General features: G+C 38.2%; 1 protein-coding gene across 1 annotated transcript in view; it reads left to right on the forward strand.

Annotated features, from left to right (window-relative positions):
* Nucleotides 1–17,577, forward strand: part of CCSAP (centriole, cilia and spindle associated protein) — a 29,242-nt gene extending 11,665 nt beyond the window's left edge. The window contains exons 3-5 of the mRNA XM_023738479.1: nt 7,353–7,445; nt 8,806–9,074; nt 11,378–17,577. Coding sequence (XP_023594247.1) covers nt 7,353–7,445; nt 8,806–9,074; nt 11,378–11,554 — 539 coding nt within the window. The 3' untranslated portion in view covers nt 11,555–17,577. The remainder of the gene's footprint in view (nt 1–7,352; nt 7,446–8,805; nt 9,075–11,377) is intronic.

The following is a 17,577-nucleotide window of genomic DNA, read 5'->3' on the forward strand; positions in this document are numbered from 1 at the left end:
GCATATGAGGCAACTGAAAACACCATGTCTTGGGTCAGGTACACCTTAGTCTTCAAGGTGACCTCTTTGCTTTTTAACACTTTAAAGAGGTCTTTTGCAGCAGATTTGTCCAATCCAATGTGTCATTTGATTTCTTGACTGCTGCTTCCACGGGTACTGATTGTGGATCCACGTAAAACGAAATCCTTGACAACTTCAGTCTTTTCTCCGTTTATCATGATGTTGTTTATTGGTCCAGTTGTGAAGATTTTTGTTTTCTTTATGTTGAGGTGTAATCCATACTGAAGGCTGTGGTCTTTGCTTTTCATCAGTAAGTGCTTCAAGTCCTCTTCACTTTCAGCAAGCAAGGTTGTGTCTCTTCATAATGCAGGTTGTTAATGAGTCTTCCTCCAGTCCTGATGCCCTGATCTTCTTCATATAGTCCAGTTTCTCAGACTATTTGCTCAGCATACAGATTGAATAACTATGGTGAAAGGATATAACCCTGACACACATCTTTCCTAACTTCTAACCATGAACAGCTGCCTCTTGGTCGAAGCACAGGTTCCTCATGAGCACAATTAAGTGTTCTGGAATTCCCATTCTTTGCAATGTTATCCATAATTTGTTATGATCCACACAGTCGAATGCCTTTGTGTAGTCAATAAAACACAGGTAAACGTCTTTCCGGTATTCTCTGCTTCCAGCCAGGATCCATCTGACATCAGCAATGATATCCCTGGTTCCACGTCCTCTTCTGAATCTGGCTTAAATTTCTGGCAGTTCCCTGTTGATGTACTGCTACAGCTGCTTTTGAATGATCTTCAGCAAAATTTTACTTGCGTGTGAGACTGATGGAATTGGTTGATAATTTCCGCATTAGGTTGGATCACCTTTCTATTAAATAGGCATAAATATGGATCTCTTCCAGTCGGTTGGCCAGGTAGCTGTCTTCCAAATTTCTTGGCATAGACAAGTGAGCACTTCCAGCACTGCAACCATTTGTTGAAACATTTCAGTTGGTATTCTGTCAGTTCCTGGAGCCTTGTTTTTTGCCTGTGCCGTCATTGCAGCTTGGACTTCTTCCTTCAGTACCATTGGTTCTTGATCATATTATGCTACCTCGTGAAATGGATGAATGTCAACCAGTTCCTTTTGGTGTAGTGACTCTGTGTATTCCTTCCATCTTCTTTTGATGCTTCCTGCATCGTTTAATATTTTCCCTGTAGAATCCTTCAATATTGCAACTTGAAGCTTGAATTTTTTCTTCAGTTCTTTCAGCTTAAATGCTGAGCATATTGTTCTCTTTTGGTTTTCTATCTCCAGGTTTTTGCACGTCATTATAATAATACTTTACTTTGTCTTCTCGAGCTGCTCTTTGAAATCTTCTGTTTAGCTCTTTTACTTCAGTCATTTCTTCCATTTGCTTTAGCTACTCAATGTTCAAGAGCAAGTTTCAGATTCTCTTCTGACATCCATTTTGGTCTTTTCTTTCTTTTCTGTCTTTTTAATGATGTTTTGCTTTCTTCATGTATGATGTCCTTGATGTCTTTTCACATTTCATCTGGTCTTCTGTCATTAGTGTTCAACATGTCAAATCTGTTCTTGAGATGGTCTCTAAATTCAGGTGAAATATACTCAAGGCTGTACTTTGACTCCCGTGGACTTGTTCTAATTTTTTTCAGCTTCAGCTTGAACTTGAATATGAGCAATTGATGGTCTATTCTGCAGTTGGCCCCGACCTTGTTCTGACTGATGATATTCAGCTTTTCCATTGTCTTTTTCCACAGATGTAGTCGATTTGATTCCTGTGTATTCCATGTCGTGAGGTCTACGTATACAGTCACCATTTATGTTGTGGAAAAAAAGGTATTTGCAATGAAGAAATCGTTGGTCTTGCAAAATTCTGTCACAGAATCTCTGGCATCATTCCTATCACCAAGGCCATATTTTCCAACTACTAGTCCTTCTTCTGTGTTTCTTATCTTTCACATTCCGATCATCAGTAATTATCAATGCATCCTGATTGCATGTTCAATCAATTTCAGACCACATAAGTTGGTAAAAATTTTCAATTTCCTTATCTTTGGCCTTAGTAGTTGGTGCATAAATTTGAATAATAGCCATATTAACTGGTTTTCCTTGTAGGCATATGGATATTATCCTATCACTGACAGTGTTGTACTTCAGCATAGATCTTGAAATGTTCTTTTTGACAATGAATACTACACCATTCCTTTTCAAGTTGTCATTCTGGTATAGTAGACCATATGATTGTCTGATTCAGCATGGCCAATACCAGTCCATTTCAGTTCACTAATGCATAGGATATCAATGTTTTATGCTTTCCCTTTCATTTTTGATGACTTCCAATTTTCCTAGATTCATACTTCATACATTCCACGTTCTGATTATTAATGGATGTTTGCAGCTGTTTATTCTCATTTTGAGTCATGCTGCATCAGCAGATGAAGGTCCCAAAAGCTTGACTCCATCCATGTCATTAAGGTCAACTCTACTTTGAGGAGGCAGCACTTCCCCAGTTGTATTTTGAGTGCCTTCCAACCTGAGGGGTTCATCTTCTGGCACTATATCAGACAATGTGCCACTGCTATGCTATTCATAAGGTTTTCACTGGCTAATTCTTTTCAGAAGTAGACCACCAGGTCCTTCTTCCTAGTCTGTCTTAGTCTGGAAGCTCAGCTGAAACCTGTCCACCATGGGTGATCCTGCTGATGTTTGAATACTGTTGGCATAGCTTCCAGCATCACAGCAACATGCAAGCCCCCACAGTATGACAAAGTGAGAGGCATGTGGGTGGGAAAAAGTGGAGGAGGGGGTCCTAAAACTGGAAAGAAGATACCAGAGATACTAAATAAAACCAAACCATATCTCAAAAGAGAATTGGCTCAAGTTATATCCTAATAATCCGAGAAGCTAGACTATATAAAGAAGAACAGGGCAGCAGGATTGGAGGAGGACTCATTAATAACCTGCGATATGCAGATGACACAGCCTTGCTTGCTGAAAGTGAAGAAGACTTGAAGCCCTTACTGATGAATGTCAAAGACCTCAGCCATCAGTATGGATTACACCTCCACATAAAGAAAACAAAAATCCTCACAACTAGACCAACAAGCAACATCATGATAAATGGAGAAAAGATTGAGGTTGTCAAGGATTTCATTTTTCTTGGATCCACAATCAACACCCCTGGAAGCAGCAGTCAAGAAATAAAAGGATGCATTGCATTAGGCAATTCGGCTGCAAGAGATCTCTTTAAAGTGTTGAAAAGCAAAGATATTACCTTGAGGACTAAGGTGTGCCTGACCAAAGCCATGGTGTTTTCAGTCGCCTCATATGCATGCAAAAGCTGGACAATGAATAAGGAAGATGGAAGAAGAATTGGATGCCTTTGAATTGTGGTGTTCGTGAAGAATATTGACTATACCATGGACTGCCGAAAGAACGAACAAATCTGTCTTGGAGGAGGTACAACCAGAGTGCTCCTTGGAAGCAAGGATGGCGAGACTGCATCTCACATACTTTGGATATGTTGTCAGGAGGGATCAGTCCCTGGAGAAGGGCATCATGCTTGATAAAGTAGAGGGTCAGTGAAAAAGAGGAAGATACTCAGTAAGATGGATTGACACAGTGGCTGCAACAATGGGCTGAAGCATAGCAACAATTGTGAGGATGGCGCAGGACCGGGCAGTGTTTTGTTCTGTTGTGCATAGGGTTGCTATGAGTCGGAACTGACTTGACAGCACCTAACAACAACAACAACTTCAGGCCTTGCCAAATCATACCTTTACAGCAGTGTCCAGAATAGTTCTCCATTCCTGCCCCTAGATGCTTGCCTCTCCTCTCCAGCCAGGGAGAAAAAAACTAAATTCATCTTCTGGCCACTTTAACATATCACTCAAATCACAATATGATCCCTCTGACCTCGCCAAATCTACTCACTTTCTCAAAAATTGTTTTCCTAACTCTGACACAAACCCTTCAAATACTTGCACATGTCCTGGCTTTCCTGTGAGACCTTCATTAAGAACCTCAAGCTGAAGTGAATGAACACAGGTGTAGACTAACACGAAATGATTCTGTTTCCCAAATGTACCATTTTTTCTTATTACAACTCTTATCACCTTTCAGAACCAGAGTTCTGCAGAACACTAATCCTACCTCATTAACATAGAGGTTAGGATTTACAACACATAGGTAATCACATCAGATCACAAAATAGGGAACAACCACACAATACTGGGAATCATGGTCTAGCCAAGTTAACACACATTTCTGGGGAACACAGTTAAATCCTTAACAGGGCATTCTTGCTTCTATTCACCAGAAGTGTGAGGTGTGGGAAAGCATGTTTCTTTGGTTACCAGGTGCTCTGTTGCCTGCTGGGAGCTTTGTGAAGTTGCTTTCCCGTATTCCCTGTATGGGGTCGTTGCTGGCTATGTTCCAAGATGGTGATGCTGTGCCGTGTTAGTTGGCGGGGAACCTTTACTCTGTATCTCTCCTCATTCTCTGTTTTCTGTCAGTTTCTTCTTCCATTTGGTGTTTGATCTAGTTTTTTCTCCCTTCATTTGATGCTTAGTGTTCTAGGATTGATGTTTGTATCTGCTTTACTTAGTTTATCGGGTCTTTGCTGCAGAGGGATGGTGTGATGCTTCTTTCTAGGTGGCCATGTTGGCCCCGCCTCTTGTTAAAGTCTTTTGATGAACAAGAATTTTTAACTTTTATGAAGTCCCATTTATTTATTTGGTCTTTTGCTCTTTTTACTTTTATTTTTATATTAGATAAAATCCATTGTTGAAAGCTAGGCCTCACAGTGTTGCCCGTGCATGTTCTTCTAAGAATTTTATGGTTTTAGTTTGCACATTTAGTTCCTTAATCCATTTTGAATTTGTTTTTGTGTATGGTGTGAGGAATGGATCCTGTTTCAGTTTTCTGCATGTGGAAATCAAATTTTCCCAGTACCATTTATTGAAGAGACTCTTCTTTCCTCATCGAATGGACTTAGCACCCCTGTCAAAAATCAGTTATCCGTAGATATGTGGATTTATTTCTGGACTCTCATTTCTATTCCATTGGTCTATGTGCCTATTGTTACACCGGTACCAGGCTGTTTTGATTACTCTAGCTGTATAGTATGTTTTAAAATCTGGAGGTATGAGTCCTCCTACTTTGTTCTTTTCTTTCAACATTATTTTAGCTATTCAGGGCCCCTTGCCATTCCATATAAAGTTGAAGATTGGTTTTTCCATTTCTGTAAAGAAGGCTGTTGGAATTTCTATTGGGATTGCACTGAATATATAGATCGCTTTGGGTAGTATTGACATCTTAACAATATTAAGTCGTTCAATCCATGAACATGGAAGATCTTTCCATTTACTTAAGTCTTGTTTAATCTCTTTCAGCAGTGTTTTATAGCTTTCATTGCATAAGTCCTTCACATCCTGGTTAGATTTATTCCTAGGTATTTTATTCTCTTAGATGCTGTTGTAAATGGAATTGTTTCCCTAATTTCCCTTTCAGATTTCTCATTGCTGGTGTATGTATGGAAACTCAACTGAATTTTGTTTGTCAACCTTGTGCCCTGCAACTTTGCTAAAGTCCTTTATTAGCTCTAGAAGTTTTTGTGTGGACTCTTTGGGATTTTCTATATATAGGATCATATTATCTGTGACTAGAGATAATTTTACTCCTTCTTTTCCAATCTGGATACGCTTTATTTCTTTTTCTTGTCTTACTGCTCTGGGGAGGGAATATGTAGATTCTTGAAAATATTCCATATAGGCTTGACAAGAACGTGTATTCTGTAGTTGTTGGGTGCAATGTTCTATATATACTGATTAGTAAATTTTGTTATTTGTCTTGTTCAAGTAGTTTCTAAAAGTCAGACTGTTCAATAGAACTTTCTGTAATGATGGAAATTTTCTCTGTCTACATTGTTAAATATCATAGCCACTAGCCATATGTGGTTATTGAGCACTTGACACATGACTAGCACAACTGAGGAAGTGAGTTTTTAATTTTAGTTAATTTAAACTTGTATTTAAGTGGCCACATGTGATTAGGAGCTATTGTATTGAATAGCACTGTTCTAAATCAAGATGCAATTTATATTTTTGTTTAAATGTGACAATGTGTTCTGTCAACTACTAACAAAGGTTTGCAATCTTCTACTATATAATTGTGGATTTTCTATTTCTCCATGTAATTCTGTTAATTTTTGCTTTGTTATGATTTTGACTATGTATTGAGTGCATAAAAATTCAGAACTGTTCTATATTCCTGTTGAATTGAAACAAGTGACTTTATCTTTGTTAATAATAATTTTTGCCTTCATACCTATTTTGTCTGATATAATATTGCTATACAAGCTTTCTTTTGGTTACTATTTACAAGGTATAACTTTTTTGTACTTTAATATTTTACCTGTTTTAAATAGCATATTGGATTTTTGTGTGTATAAATATAGTCTTACAATTTTTTAATTACTGATATGTTTGGGTTTAAATCTCTCAGGTTATTTTGTGCTTCCTATTTAGTTCATCTGTTTCTTTTTCTTTTCTTGACTTCTTTTGAACTGACTCATTTTCATCATTCCATTTTCCTCCCTCTTCTAGTTTGGAAGTTATAGTCTGTTTCTGTTCTTTTAATAGTTGTCCTTAGATGTTATAATATGCATTCTTATCAGAGTCTATTGTTAATCAATACCCGTATTTTTCTCTACTTAAATACTATTGATATCATGTATTGGATGTAGGCCACACCCCCAAGGAAACTCCCCTTCCAGCTGCTTGGCCGCTCACATCAGATCACAAAATGGAGGAGAACTACACAATATCTGCCAAACCACTGAGAATCATGGCCTAGCCACACTGACACATAACCTCAACCGTCACAGAGTCCTAGACTGTTATTTTTAGGAGAGAATAAACATTCCTTAGTTTGGCCTAGAAAGCCTTTATCTCCCCCTTGTGCTCTGAGTCTTCACCCATAAACTCTCTATGTACTTGTCATTTTAAACTACAGTAGTTACAATTCCTTCTTGTCTCTTACCTCCATGCCTTTGAGGAAGCCATTCCCTTCCCTCTTCCTGGAATTCTCTTTCCTTGTCTCTTCCTGGCTAGCTCTAGCTTGCGCATTAAACTATTACTACCTTCTCTGGGAAAGCTTCCCTGAAAGATCTGGGCCAGACACACATGGAATGGGAGAGGAGAAGGGAATGGAATCAGGGAATATAGGTTGGGTTGTTTTTTTACTCTTACCCAGTATTGTAACTAGTATACAAATATTGCTGATAAGTATTGCTCCCCACTTCTTCTTCCTAATTGCCCCTCCCTTCCTCCTCTTTATAGATCCAGAAAAGAGAAGAGGAAAGGATGTGGACACATCACTCAAAGCCACATTTGAACAACACAAGGATTTAGGTCCTCATGCTGAAGTGGAAGGTTAGCACCCCATCTCATCCCCAAACAGTTCACCTATGGGGTTTAATGACATGGTTCATGATGGTGAGAGGCTCTGTGCGCAGGGCTGGGGGTGGACTGTCTGCTCTTTAGTAATAAACTACTCCATCTAGGATAGTTGAGGTCACTTCTGAAGGCAGGAATGACAGATGACGTATAAAGGTTTCTTCCAGACATGTGCCGCTGAGTCTGGCCTGTCCTGTACAGGGGTTACTATACCTTAAAGAGGACGTGGAAACAGACAAGAAAAGACTAGCAAAACTAAAAGTCGTAAACTAAAGAAGGGATGAGGTTTAGTAATAGCAATCTACAGAATCACCACGTGAGCCCAATTCTGGAGCATCTGAAGTGAGGGGCATGCCTTAAGGCCTGAACATGGGGGATAAATGAAATGGAACCTTAAATGTGTAAGGAATCTTACTGAAATGCCAGTTCAGGCTGAAATTAAACAGACTCACAAAGAGTTTATAAAACATAATGAATAGCAAAATTATACAAGGTCATTGGGGAGATAGACATTTTTGGAGTGTATCTTTAATTTCTGCTATCCACCTCAGGTGGGACAGCCACACTCTTCTCTCAGCTTCCCCAGCCCTGCTGACAGAACTTAGGGCTGTGTGGGCTGTGGGCCTGATTTCACTCAGGCATTTCTGTTGCAATGTGGGGGGAGTCCTCTTAGCACAGGAGCCCTTATCTTTTGCTCTTCCTACTGGGATTGCATAGCTGTGTATCTAGGTTAGTAACTATGGAAACTACTCCCTATTGTGACTTGGCCCTTTAAAACCAAGGGAGCCACCTAGTTCTTACAAGTAGCATGTAAGAGCCATAAGGAGCATTTTTGGTTATCATGGAACATAAAAAAGAAATGGAATCCTGGAACTCGAGTTGAGTAACTTAAAAACTAATACCTTGAAGCTGCTGAGTGATCCCCACAAATTGAAAGCTTTTCCTGAAGCAAGGCGTTAAGATGATTGGGCTAGTCTACAGGGGAGTCACCAGGGGTCATAGAAAAAGCCTGTTAGGCCACAGTGCTTTGTAGCTCTTAGCATTTAATTGAGAGGTTAAATCTCAGAATATTAGGGAAAATAATTGCCTTTGAATAGCTTTAGTTCAATCTTGGTGGCTTTGTTGTTGGTTGCAATGGGATAAACTGTTTGAAAATTATTATGCTAACTTGATTCTGTATTTCTGCTTTAAAAAGTGAAACTTGTGAGTTGAGCTATAATAGTGAAAATATTACTGACTTAACTAAGCATTATGAATTTTTCAAATATTTAAAGTAATGATATGCAAACCTCATCTTAAAGTATTTTCACCTTGTTTTTGCTCTTTTTTTCAAAAGAATTGCCAATGAGAGAAGTAGAAGAAAAACCAGAACAACAAATCAAAACAAAAGAAACTGATAAACTACCCAGTGGGGTTGAACCTCGACAACAACCAAGTGCCTTGTTTGCTAGAGGAAATAGGAAAACAGCCAAAAGCCCTCAAAGATTACCAAGTAAAATAAGAGAAAACAAGCATCCATTTGCTCTTTATGGCTGGGGAGAAAAACAGACAGACACAGGAAGCCAAAAAACTCACAACGTCTGTGCTTCTGCCCCCATGCATGAGGTGGGCCTGTGTTGGTTTGCCTTTCTGCTTTTTCTTTGAGGAATAAACAAGTGTTGGATTATAATCCGATTATAGTCATGCACCACATAGCATCCATTAGGGCAACATCCAACTGCATATACATCCCTGGTCCTATAAGATTATAATAGAACTCAGAAATCCCCATTGGCGAATGGGACATACGGATGTAACTGGACGTAACAAACACAATAGCTTTGCACATGCAACATGTGTATCTCATGTCTCTTGTATACAAAGTGATTGCATTGCCAGTACACATATAACCTATAATACATATGTCTTGATGATCATAATAAATGTCTATGTTACTGGTTTATGTATGTACTGTACAGTTATTTTATCTATCATTATTTTAATGTAAACTTTCCCTACTTAAGTTTACCGTATAACAGTGTATGCTTAGACTCGTAGGTAGCAGCATCCAATCTTGTGTATTGGGCGTCTCTTTAGTGTTGTTGCGTTAGCTCTGTTTAATTTTCTTTCAAAAATATTACTGTGAAGTGCATCATGACTCCCAAATGCAGCAAAACCAGTGCTAGTGACAGCAGCAGCAAGAGGCAAAGGAGAAGTATTGATTTGGAAATGAAACAAAAGATTATCAAGCGACATGAAGGTGGAAAATCAGTGAATGCTGTTGCTTGTGATTTAGGCATGTTCACACAATGTCCAGATCACAAAGTCCTGTGTCACGAAATGTATCATGGGTGTTAAGTGATGCGTGACTATATTGTGTCATATCCCAAGGCATGGGATGCTTTGGGATTGTGGTAGGTCTTAGGTGATGGTGGCCTGAGTCAGGAAAGCCCAGAACTGGGAATCTGATTAACAAACGGGAGGATTCTGAATGTTGGTTTCCCAGCAGGCAAGGGGTTTTGGCTGGGAGTTAGTTAGCATCCAGAAGGGTTTACTGACATCAAGCCAGTGAAGAAGTGGATGAGTCAGGGTTCATGAGTATCTGTGTGGCCAGGAGGAACAGAGAAGGAGCAGAGTGGGGCGGGCGTGGGGTGCTAGGGAGGTGGGGCATAGGGTGGGTGTGGAAGGGAGGGGTTGTGACTGGCTTCTGGAGAGGTATCTGTTTCCTTGGGCTTTGATAACCTAGCATTTCCTTGACTCCTTTGTTATTGGTTTGTCTGTTGGATAACGAGCCCTGGTGACACAGTGGTTAAGTGCTTGGCTGCTAACCAAAAGGTTGGCGGTTTGAACCTACCAGCTGCTCTGTGGGAGAAAGATGTAGCATTCTGCTTCCATAAAGATTTGCAGCCTTGGAAACCCTGTGGGGCAGTTCTACTGTGTCCTGTAGGGTTGCTGTGAGTTGGAAGCCACTCGATGGCAATGGAAATAACCTAATATTTCCTCGACTCCTTTGTTATTGGTTTGTCTGTTAGATGGCTTCTTCTGCAGTTCCAAACAACTCCTATAGAATGCCTTGTGGTTTTCTGATTCAATTTACATTATATGTTTTCTCCTGCTGATACATAACCTAGACTTTTTACTCCAGGTAGTATTAGTTCTTCTCTACTTTAGTCTTGCTGTCACCCCATGTCAAGTCCTGAAACCATTTCAAGTGAGAAGATCCTAATGTGTATAGTCACAAAACAGTGATCTATGTTAGCATCAATACTATTACTAAAGCCTAAAGTAAAGAATGCATTCAAAGAGAAACTGCAAAACTGTTTGATTTCTGATTAAATACTACAATGAAAATTTTACTGAACAGATGATTTTTGACCCTAGCAGATGATGTTATTTTGAGTGATATTTGAGACAACGAAGCTGTAGTTTAACAAAAGACCTCTGACAGTTTTGCCTGGGATTAATTTTAACGGGATCTGTTGTATAATGTCTTAGATGGTAAAATCCCTTGAGGATCTTTTTTTTTTTTTAAGGATACTGCTATAAAACATTTAAAGTTCTTTAATGGAATACTATCCATGCTTAATGCTAAGCAGTTGCAATAATTTTCCATAGTCAATTTCTAGAAGCACATGAAAATTAGTTGCCTACCATTTACATCTGAAATTTAGTCCAGTGGACATACATTTCCTATTGTTTGGTTTCTCTGTCACTGATACTGAGTAAGCCATCACATCCAGTAGGAACGGCTTTTCTAGAAGCTTTTCCTATAGAAGTTTCTCTATACAGGAGAACTAACTGTATATAAAAAGGCCGGGCCTGACTCTTCCTTGTTCCAGAAGATCTGAGGGCAGTTTATTGTGAATATTCTTGAAAATTAGTACAAAAGCCACTTAATTATTATGCTTTTATTTTTAAACTCTTTTTAGATTCATGAATCAGCATTACGAGCCAAGAACAGAAGACAGGTGGAAAAAAGGAAACTGGTTGCTCAGAGGCAGCGTGCCCACTCTGTGGATGTGGAGAAAAACAGAAGGATAAAGCCTTCCTCCTCAGATAACCCGTGGATGACAGAGTACATGAGGTGCTATTCAGCGAGAGCATAAAGACACAGTTGCTTGGACAGCCTCTTTTCAAAAAGTGTAAATGAAAGAAAGAACAAAACAAAACAAACCATCAAGAGAAACCAGACACAGGTTTCAGAAACCAACTGATTATGCAAGGTTTTTCTTAGGGAATTTCCAAAAGATTGTTATATTCTGATGAACCTTGGCCACCTACCTCAACAGTAGGCAGAAGTTGAAGCCATAGACATTTAAAGTTATTCATGAAGATAATTCCCTAAATCTTTGATATTCTTATAAGGGTTTTGTTTTAAAGCATCTTAATCTTTTAAGATACTGACACCAAATGCCTTTAAATGGCTATGGATACATAACATTCAGTATTCCTCTCTAAGTTTAAGTTCAGCCCATTCTGTATAACAACTCAAACTCCATAGCTAGTCAGATCATTCCTCTTGCAGCATAAGACTCATCTTCATTTTGTGCAGTTTTCTTTGTGAAAGAGTTGATAAATACCAAGTGAAAAATGAGTTTCAATAGTAGTATTGACTCCATGTATAATAGAATGAGAACTTTGGTAGTTCTTGAAAAATTATATTTCAGTTCAATACCACTTCATATCGGACACAGTGATATTTTAAGAATTATCTGAGCTGGGTCATCTTTTCTCTTTAAATTATCATCTAGGCACTTCTTAATAGTTCAAATACATTCCAATGAATGAAGCATCAGTGCAATATGTATTTAGAGCATTACTGGAGTTTTTGTTTTTGAGTCAAAGACTGTCTCGTTACCAGCTCTTTTTTTTTTTTTTAGAACACAGTGGGGAGTTAATCATTTGCTGCAGTCTGGCCTCTTGGCATACACCCACCGTGGACTTTTGCCACTTGTATAGGAGCTGGCAATGACACTTAGAATTTATAGCCTGAAATTTTATTTAATTTGTAAATTGAGATTGTCATTAAGGATGTAGGAAAAATATTAAGATACCCTTTAGTGATATTTCCCACCCCTACTTTCTCTTTTTCTTCTACAGAACTTAACAATAGCAAAGTCTAGCTGATGTACAATATTCATAGTTTTGGTTGAAATACATTACCGTTTGATTTTTAAACAGTAGATCTCATATAGAACTCAATGTGAGAGAATGGTGGTGTGTGTATAGGCACAAATGTAAGAACTTAAATGGAGTGTTTCTTCTCTTTGTTATGTTTGCTTTTGGGGTAGAAAAATGGTTTTGAAAATACTGGTTTCCATCAGGTGAGTAAAGTCTTCTCTAGCAGATACAATCTGTGGAATCTATAAGGTGGGTGAGTGCTAAAATTCTTTAATACCTGAAGATGTGTGAATGAAAATTTGGTGTTAGATGTGATACTGAGCATTTCCTTGATATTTTACCCTGGGCTTTGAAGTACTATAGTCAGTTTTTAGAACATAAAATCTTCACATACTGTCATATAAATGTATTAGGTTTTGAGAACTAATACTGAAGAATTGTGAGCTGCTTGTTGTTTTACTTTTTAAATATTTGCATTGTGTTGAGACGAATGCTTTTACATAGCGAGCTCTCCTAATCATTGAGGTGTATATTTAATAAGAGGAAATGTTAATTCTATGTGTTGTCCAAAACAGCCTTGCTAGTAATTTTGGTGTTATTGCTATTAAAGTCTTTAAACATTACAGGTACCTAAAAATCAAATTAATGTGGCAATTTGTGCTGGTGTAACTGATTGTGAAACCGTTACATTAAACCACTTCTTGCATGTTAGGTTTTAGCCATTAAACTCAAGCTTTTCATGTTGCATCTGACAGTCCTAGGAAAGATGGCCTCGAGGAGTGATTTACGCCGCACACTCATGGACTGCTTTAGAAACCAGACTTTCTCTTAGGCTTTCAACAAGCCAGCCTTTCTGTAGTTTAGGAAACAGAGTCATATTTAATGTGCAACTACTGAAAACCCCACAGAGAGAGAGAGAAAACCCAGAAGGCAATATTGGTCCATTTTTTCCCCTTCTTTTTAAGTAGAGGACAAATTAACAAGATTTTGAAAGTACTTTTGATATTCATGAGCAACCAATGAATCAATATGAATTAATTATGAGTCCCCCTCCATTGTTGGTTAGGGTTTCTTTTCTTTTTTTAGGGGTGAAAATTACCTTTTGAACCTATGAAACTTTTAAAGTTTTAACAATTTTATGGTCCTACTTTTTTCTTCTCATTCTAGAAACTAACGTGGTTGTAATCATGTTCATTATTCTTGGGACAACTTGCGAGACAGTGAGATAGTTTAAAATTATATTTCATGTTGAAAAGGTTTGAAACTATTTGGGAATCCAGTGATATTTGACATATAGAATAAAATATATAAGACTCTTTTTAAATTTGGTTTTAAGTTCTTAATTAAAACAGTTTGCCATAAGTAATGCTATTTGTTCTTTTGTGTTTCTTTTTCAGTAAAAGCAGTAGTAGAATATTGAAGTAATAACTTCTGTTGGACCCAAGTGAGTCAGAATCAGAATCTATTCCTTCTTTTAAAGCCCCAGAGACTGCATTTATTAAGAAGGTGTCAAAATACTTGGTACCTCTGGTTATAGGTATACTTTTTCTGCCTTATAAAATTTCTAAGCACATTTATACATTGTTTTTTACTAAAGGCATAATAGGGTATAGGTTACCTTAATTGCTCACATGCAGGCGGCATATATTATGCCATGTGAAAGCTTTGTCATGTGTTTCATTAAAGATGGATTGCTAGTGACATGGAGGGTGGGCCTGCCTGCTCACTTGAGCCTTCCCCAGTGAACTACGTTGCCACGGGTCAAGCACAGTGGCTGCTGAGTTACCAGAAGATGTAACTTCCAAAGAGAATTCTGCACAATTTACAGGTTTTTTTTTAAAAAAACTTTAAGGTATTCCCTATCTTTAAATTGATATTGTTGTACTGGGCCTAGACTTTGTAAATGAAATGCTGTAGTACTTGATACTTAAAACATTCGTAAGTATTACTGGCAAGGGGATGGGGGAGGCAAAGTATATATTAGAAGTAAAAACACGTTTTCTTATTAAATTGGCTGCTTCATTAAAAAACAGTTTAATGGAAAGTTTTACATTTTGCTGGATTAGATAATGGTGGTGCTAAGAATATAGCCTGATTCTGTAGTTTGGTATCAAATGGCTAATGCCTGGCCCATCTAAGGTCCTTACTATAGCCTTGTGACCAGTTAAATAATATTTAAAAAAGGATCCTAAAAATGACCTGGTCATTCCAAAATGTTTGTATTTGAAAATGGATTTTTGTACAATAGAATGAATAGGGAGTTATTGAGTGTAAGGCTCTGCTTAATACAAACCCTATGCAAGGAGCTATGTCTAGATATTTGGCCCCAAATTTACTCCCTTCAAGCCTGCTAGTGTGAGATGGAAAAAAAGTTGTTTTTTAGTGTTTATTTCCATTTTGAAATTCAGGACACCTGAATGAAGACATCAGAGGCATCTTTTTGAATTTCTTTTATAATTAGCAGAACTGTATTTAGGAAAAATCTCCCCATGTATGTGTTAATATATTTTGTCTTGAGCACTGCATTCACTTTAAATTTCTGAAGGAACAAAGGCTAGGCACATACAATCACAAAGCTCAGGCAATGGGAATTTTGTGTTGTATTTTCTAAGAACTGTGTATTGTTTTTAACTTATATTTGATATTGCATTTATTTGGAAAAATGTGAATAAAGTTAATATTACAGGCTGAGACTTCTATTTTGTGGGAAATAATTCTGATTAGTATATAAATGGTATGAAGAAATGTAGGTTCCCATTGACTCCTGAATAGATTTTTCATTAGATAAATGTCTGACAAGGTACATTAGATACATCTTGGAAAAAAGATACTTTCTGTATGGAGACTATATAGGAACTATGATTTTTCCTAGTCTTATCCCTTACAGCTTATTGTTTTGGAAAATTACAAAATAGTGCATGGCTAAAGTAATTAAAAAAGAAGTATGGAATAAAAAGTGAAAGTTCTCCTTCAACACCACTCCCTCACAAAAATTCTACTCCCCTTCTCTGAGGAAACCAGTGTTAAGTTCTGTATGTAAACTTCCAGACCTTTTCTTTAAGCATTTATCTATAGAGTTACACACACACACACACATACATATTTTTGCACAAATATGGGATAATGCTATACACATTCTATGTATATATTTTCACTTACTACCTTAGAAAAGGTTCTGGTTCCAGGTAAGATGAAGTAAACACATACCACCCTTTTGCTCCCACTGAACACAACTATAAACCTGGATAGAAGGCATGGCACAGCTGTTTGAGGACTCTGAAAAGCTAATGGCAACACACAGATAAGGAGGGACATCAGAATTCTAAGCAGCACTGAAGTGGCAGGTTTACGTTTTTGTTTGTTTCCCTTCCTGAACACACAGAAGTGAGTGGGATGCAGAAGTGAGCGCTGGTGCCAAGATCCAAGAGAAGCCTGGCTCTAAGCAGAAGAAGCAAAACAAAACAAACCTGTTGTAGTCAAGTCAGTTCTGATTTATAGCAACCCTATAGGGCAGAGTAGAGCTGCCCCATAGGGTTTCCAAGGAGCAGCTGGTAGATTCAAACTGCCCATCTTTTAGTTAGCAGCCGAGCTCTTGACCACTGCACCACCAGGGCTCCCTAAGCAGAAAAGGAACTCCTAAAGCTCGGAAAGATGGAGGAAATGCCCGCCCCGCCCTGTTTCTTGTTTTTCTCGCCATTTTTCATGCTAGAGCCCCCAGGTAACCCCGTAACTGCCAGTGAGAGCCTGCAGAAGCTGAATGTCTGCGGGAGGGGAACTTCATCTCCATTTGGTAGAGCTGCAGCACCAAGACGGTGGGGCCAAACTTACTTGCTTTTTTTTCCTCTGTCTTCTGCCACATGGTTCAATTACAAACGAGGGTAGTTTCTGGCTGGAGGACGGAAAAAAAGGGGAGCCCCAGGGAACCACAAAGTACTGGAAAGATAGTAGAGAGGGAAGAGCTCAGGAAAGTGACTCCACAGAGTTTTTTTAATGAATTCTTGGCCTCATCTCCAATCTGTTCACCCTGCTCACAGGTGGAGTAGATCCTAATTAACATAGCACAGACTTAGAGAACTGAGCCAACAGACCTCTGCTCAGGTCCCAGACTGACCACAAGATGGTGCACACATGGGACAAATACAAATAGCACAGCAAAGCTTTGAAAACTGAACTGACATTGGAGCCAATACCCACAGAAGGTGGGCTGGAATTGTGGCCTGCTAAAACAAAAATATCAACATTTCCCACAGGATTTAAAGAAGAGCCTGGATCTCATCATATTAAAAATGTCTATGATACAATCTCAAATTACTCAGCATGTTAAGAACCATGAAAATAATAATATAAAGAAGAACCAAATGAAAGTTTTAGAACTGAAAAATAGTATAAATTTAAAAAAACTCACTGAATGGACTAAAAACCAGAATGGAGATGACAGAAGAGGTCAATAAAAATCATTAAGCTGAACAACAGACAGATAAAAGATTTAAAAAAAGTCTCATGGACCTGTGAGACAATAACAAAAGGTCTACCAGTCATGTCATAGGAGTCACAGAAGGATAAGAGAAAGAGTGCAGTGCTTAAAAAATATTTGCAGAAATAATAGCTGAAAACCTCCCCAGTTTGGTGAAAGACATAAACCTTACAGATTCAAGAAGATATGTGAATCCCAAACAGGATAAACCCAAAGAAATTCACGCCCAGACCATAAACTGCTGAAAACTAAAAAGACACCTTGAAAGTAGCCAGGGCAAAGTGATGAGAAACAACAATTCAAATGACAGTGAATTTTTCATCAAAAACCATGGAGTCTAGAAGGAAGTGGCACAGTATTTCCTAAAGTGCTACAAGAAAGTAACTGTCAACTCAGAATTCTATATTCAATGAAATATCCCTCAGGAATGAAGGTGGAATAGACATTCTCAGATGCAGGAAAACTTAATAATCCATAGCCAGCAGATCTGCTCTAAAGGAAGCTCTTCAGACAAGAGAATACCAGAAGGAAACT

Source organism: Trichechus manatus, unplaced genomic scaffold (genome assembly GCF_000243295.1).
Source record: "Trichechus manatus latirostris isolate Lorelei unplaced genomic scaffold, TriManLat1.0 scaffold00117, whole genome shotgun sequence".
In the NCBI taxonomy this organism is placed as follows: Eukaryota; Metazoa; Chordata; class Mammalia; order Sirenia; family Trichechidae; genus Trichechus; species Trichechus manatus.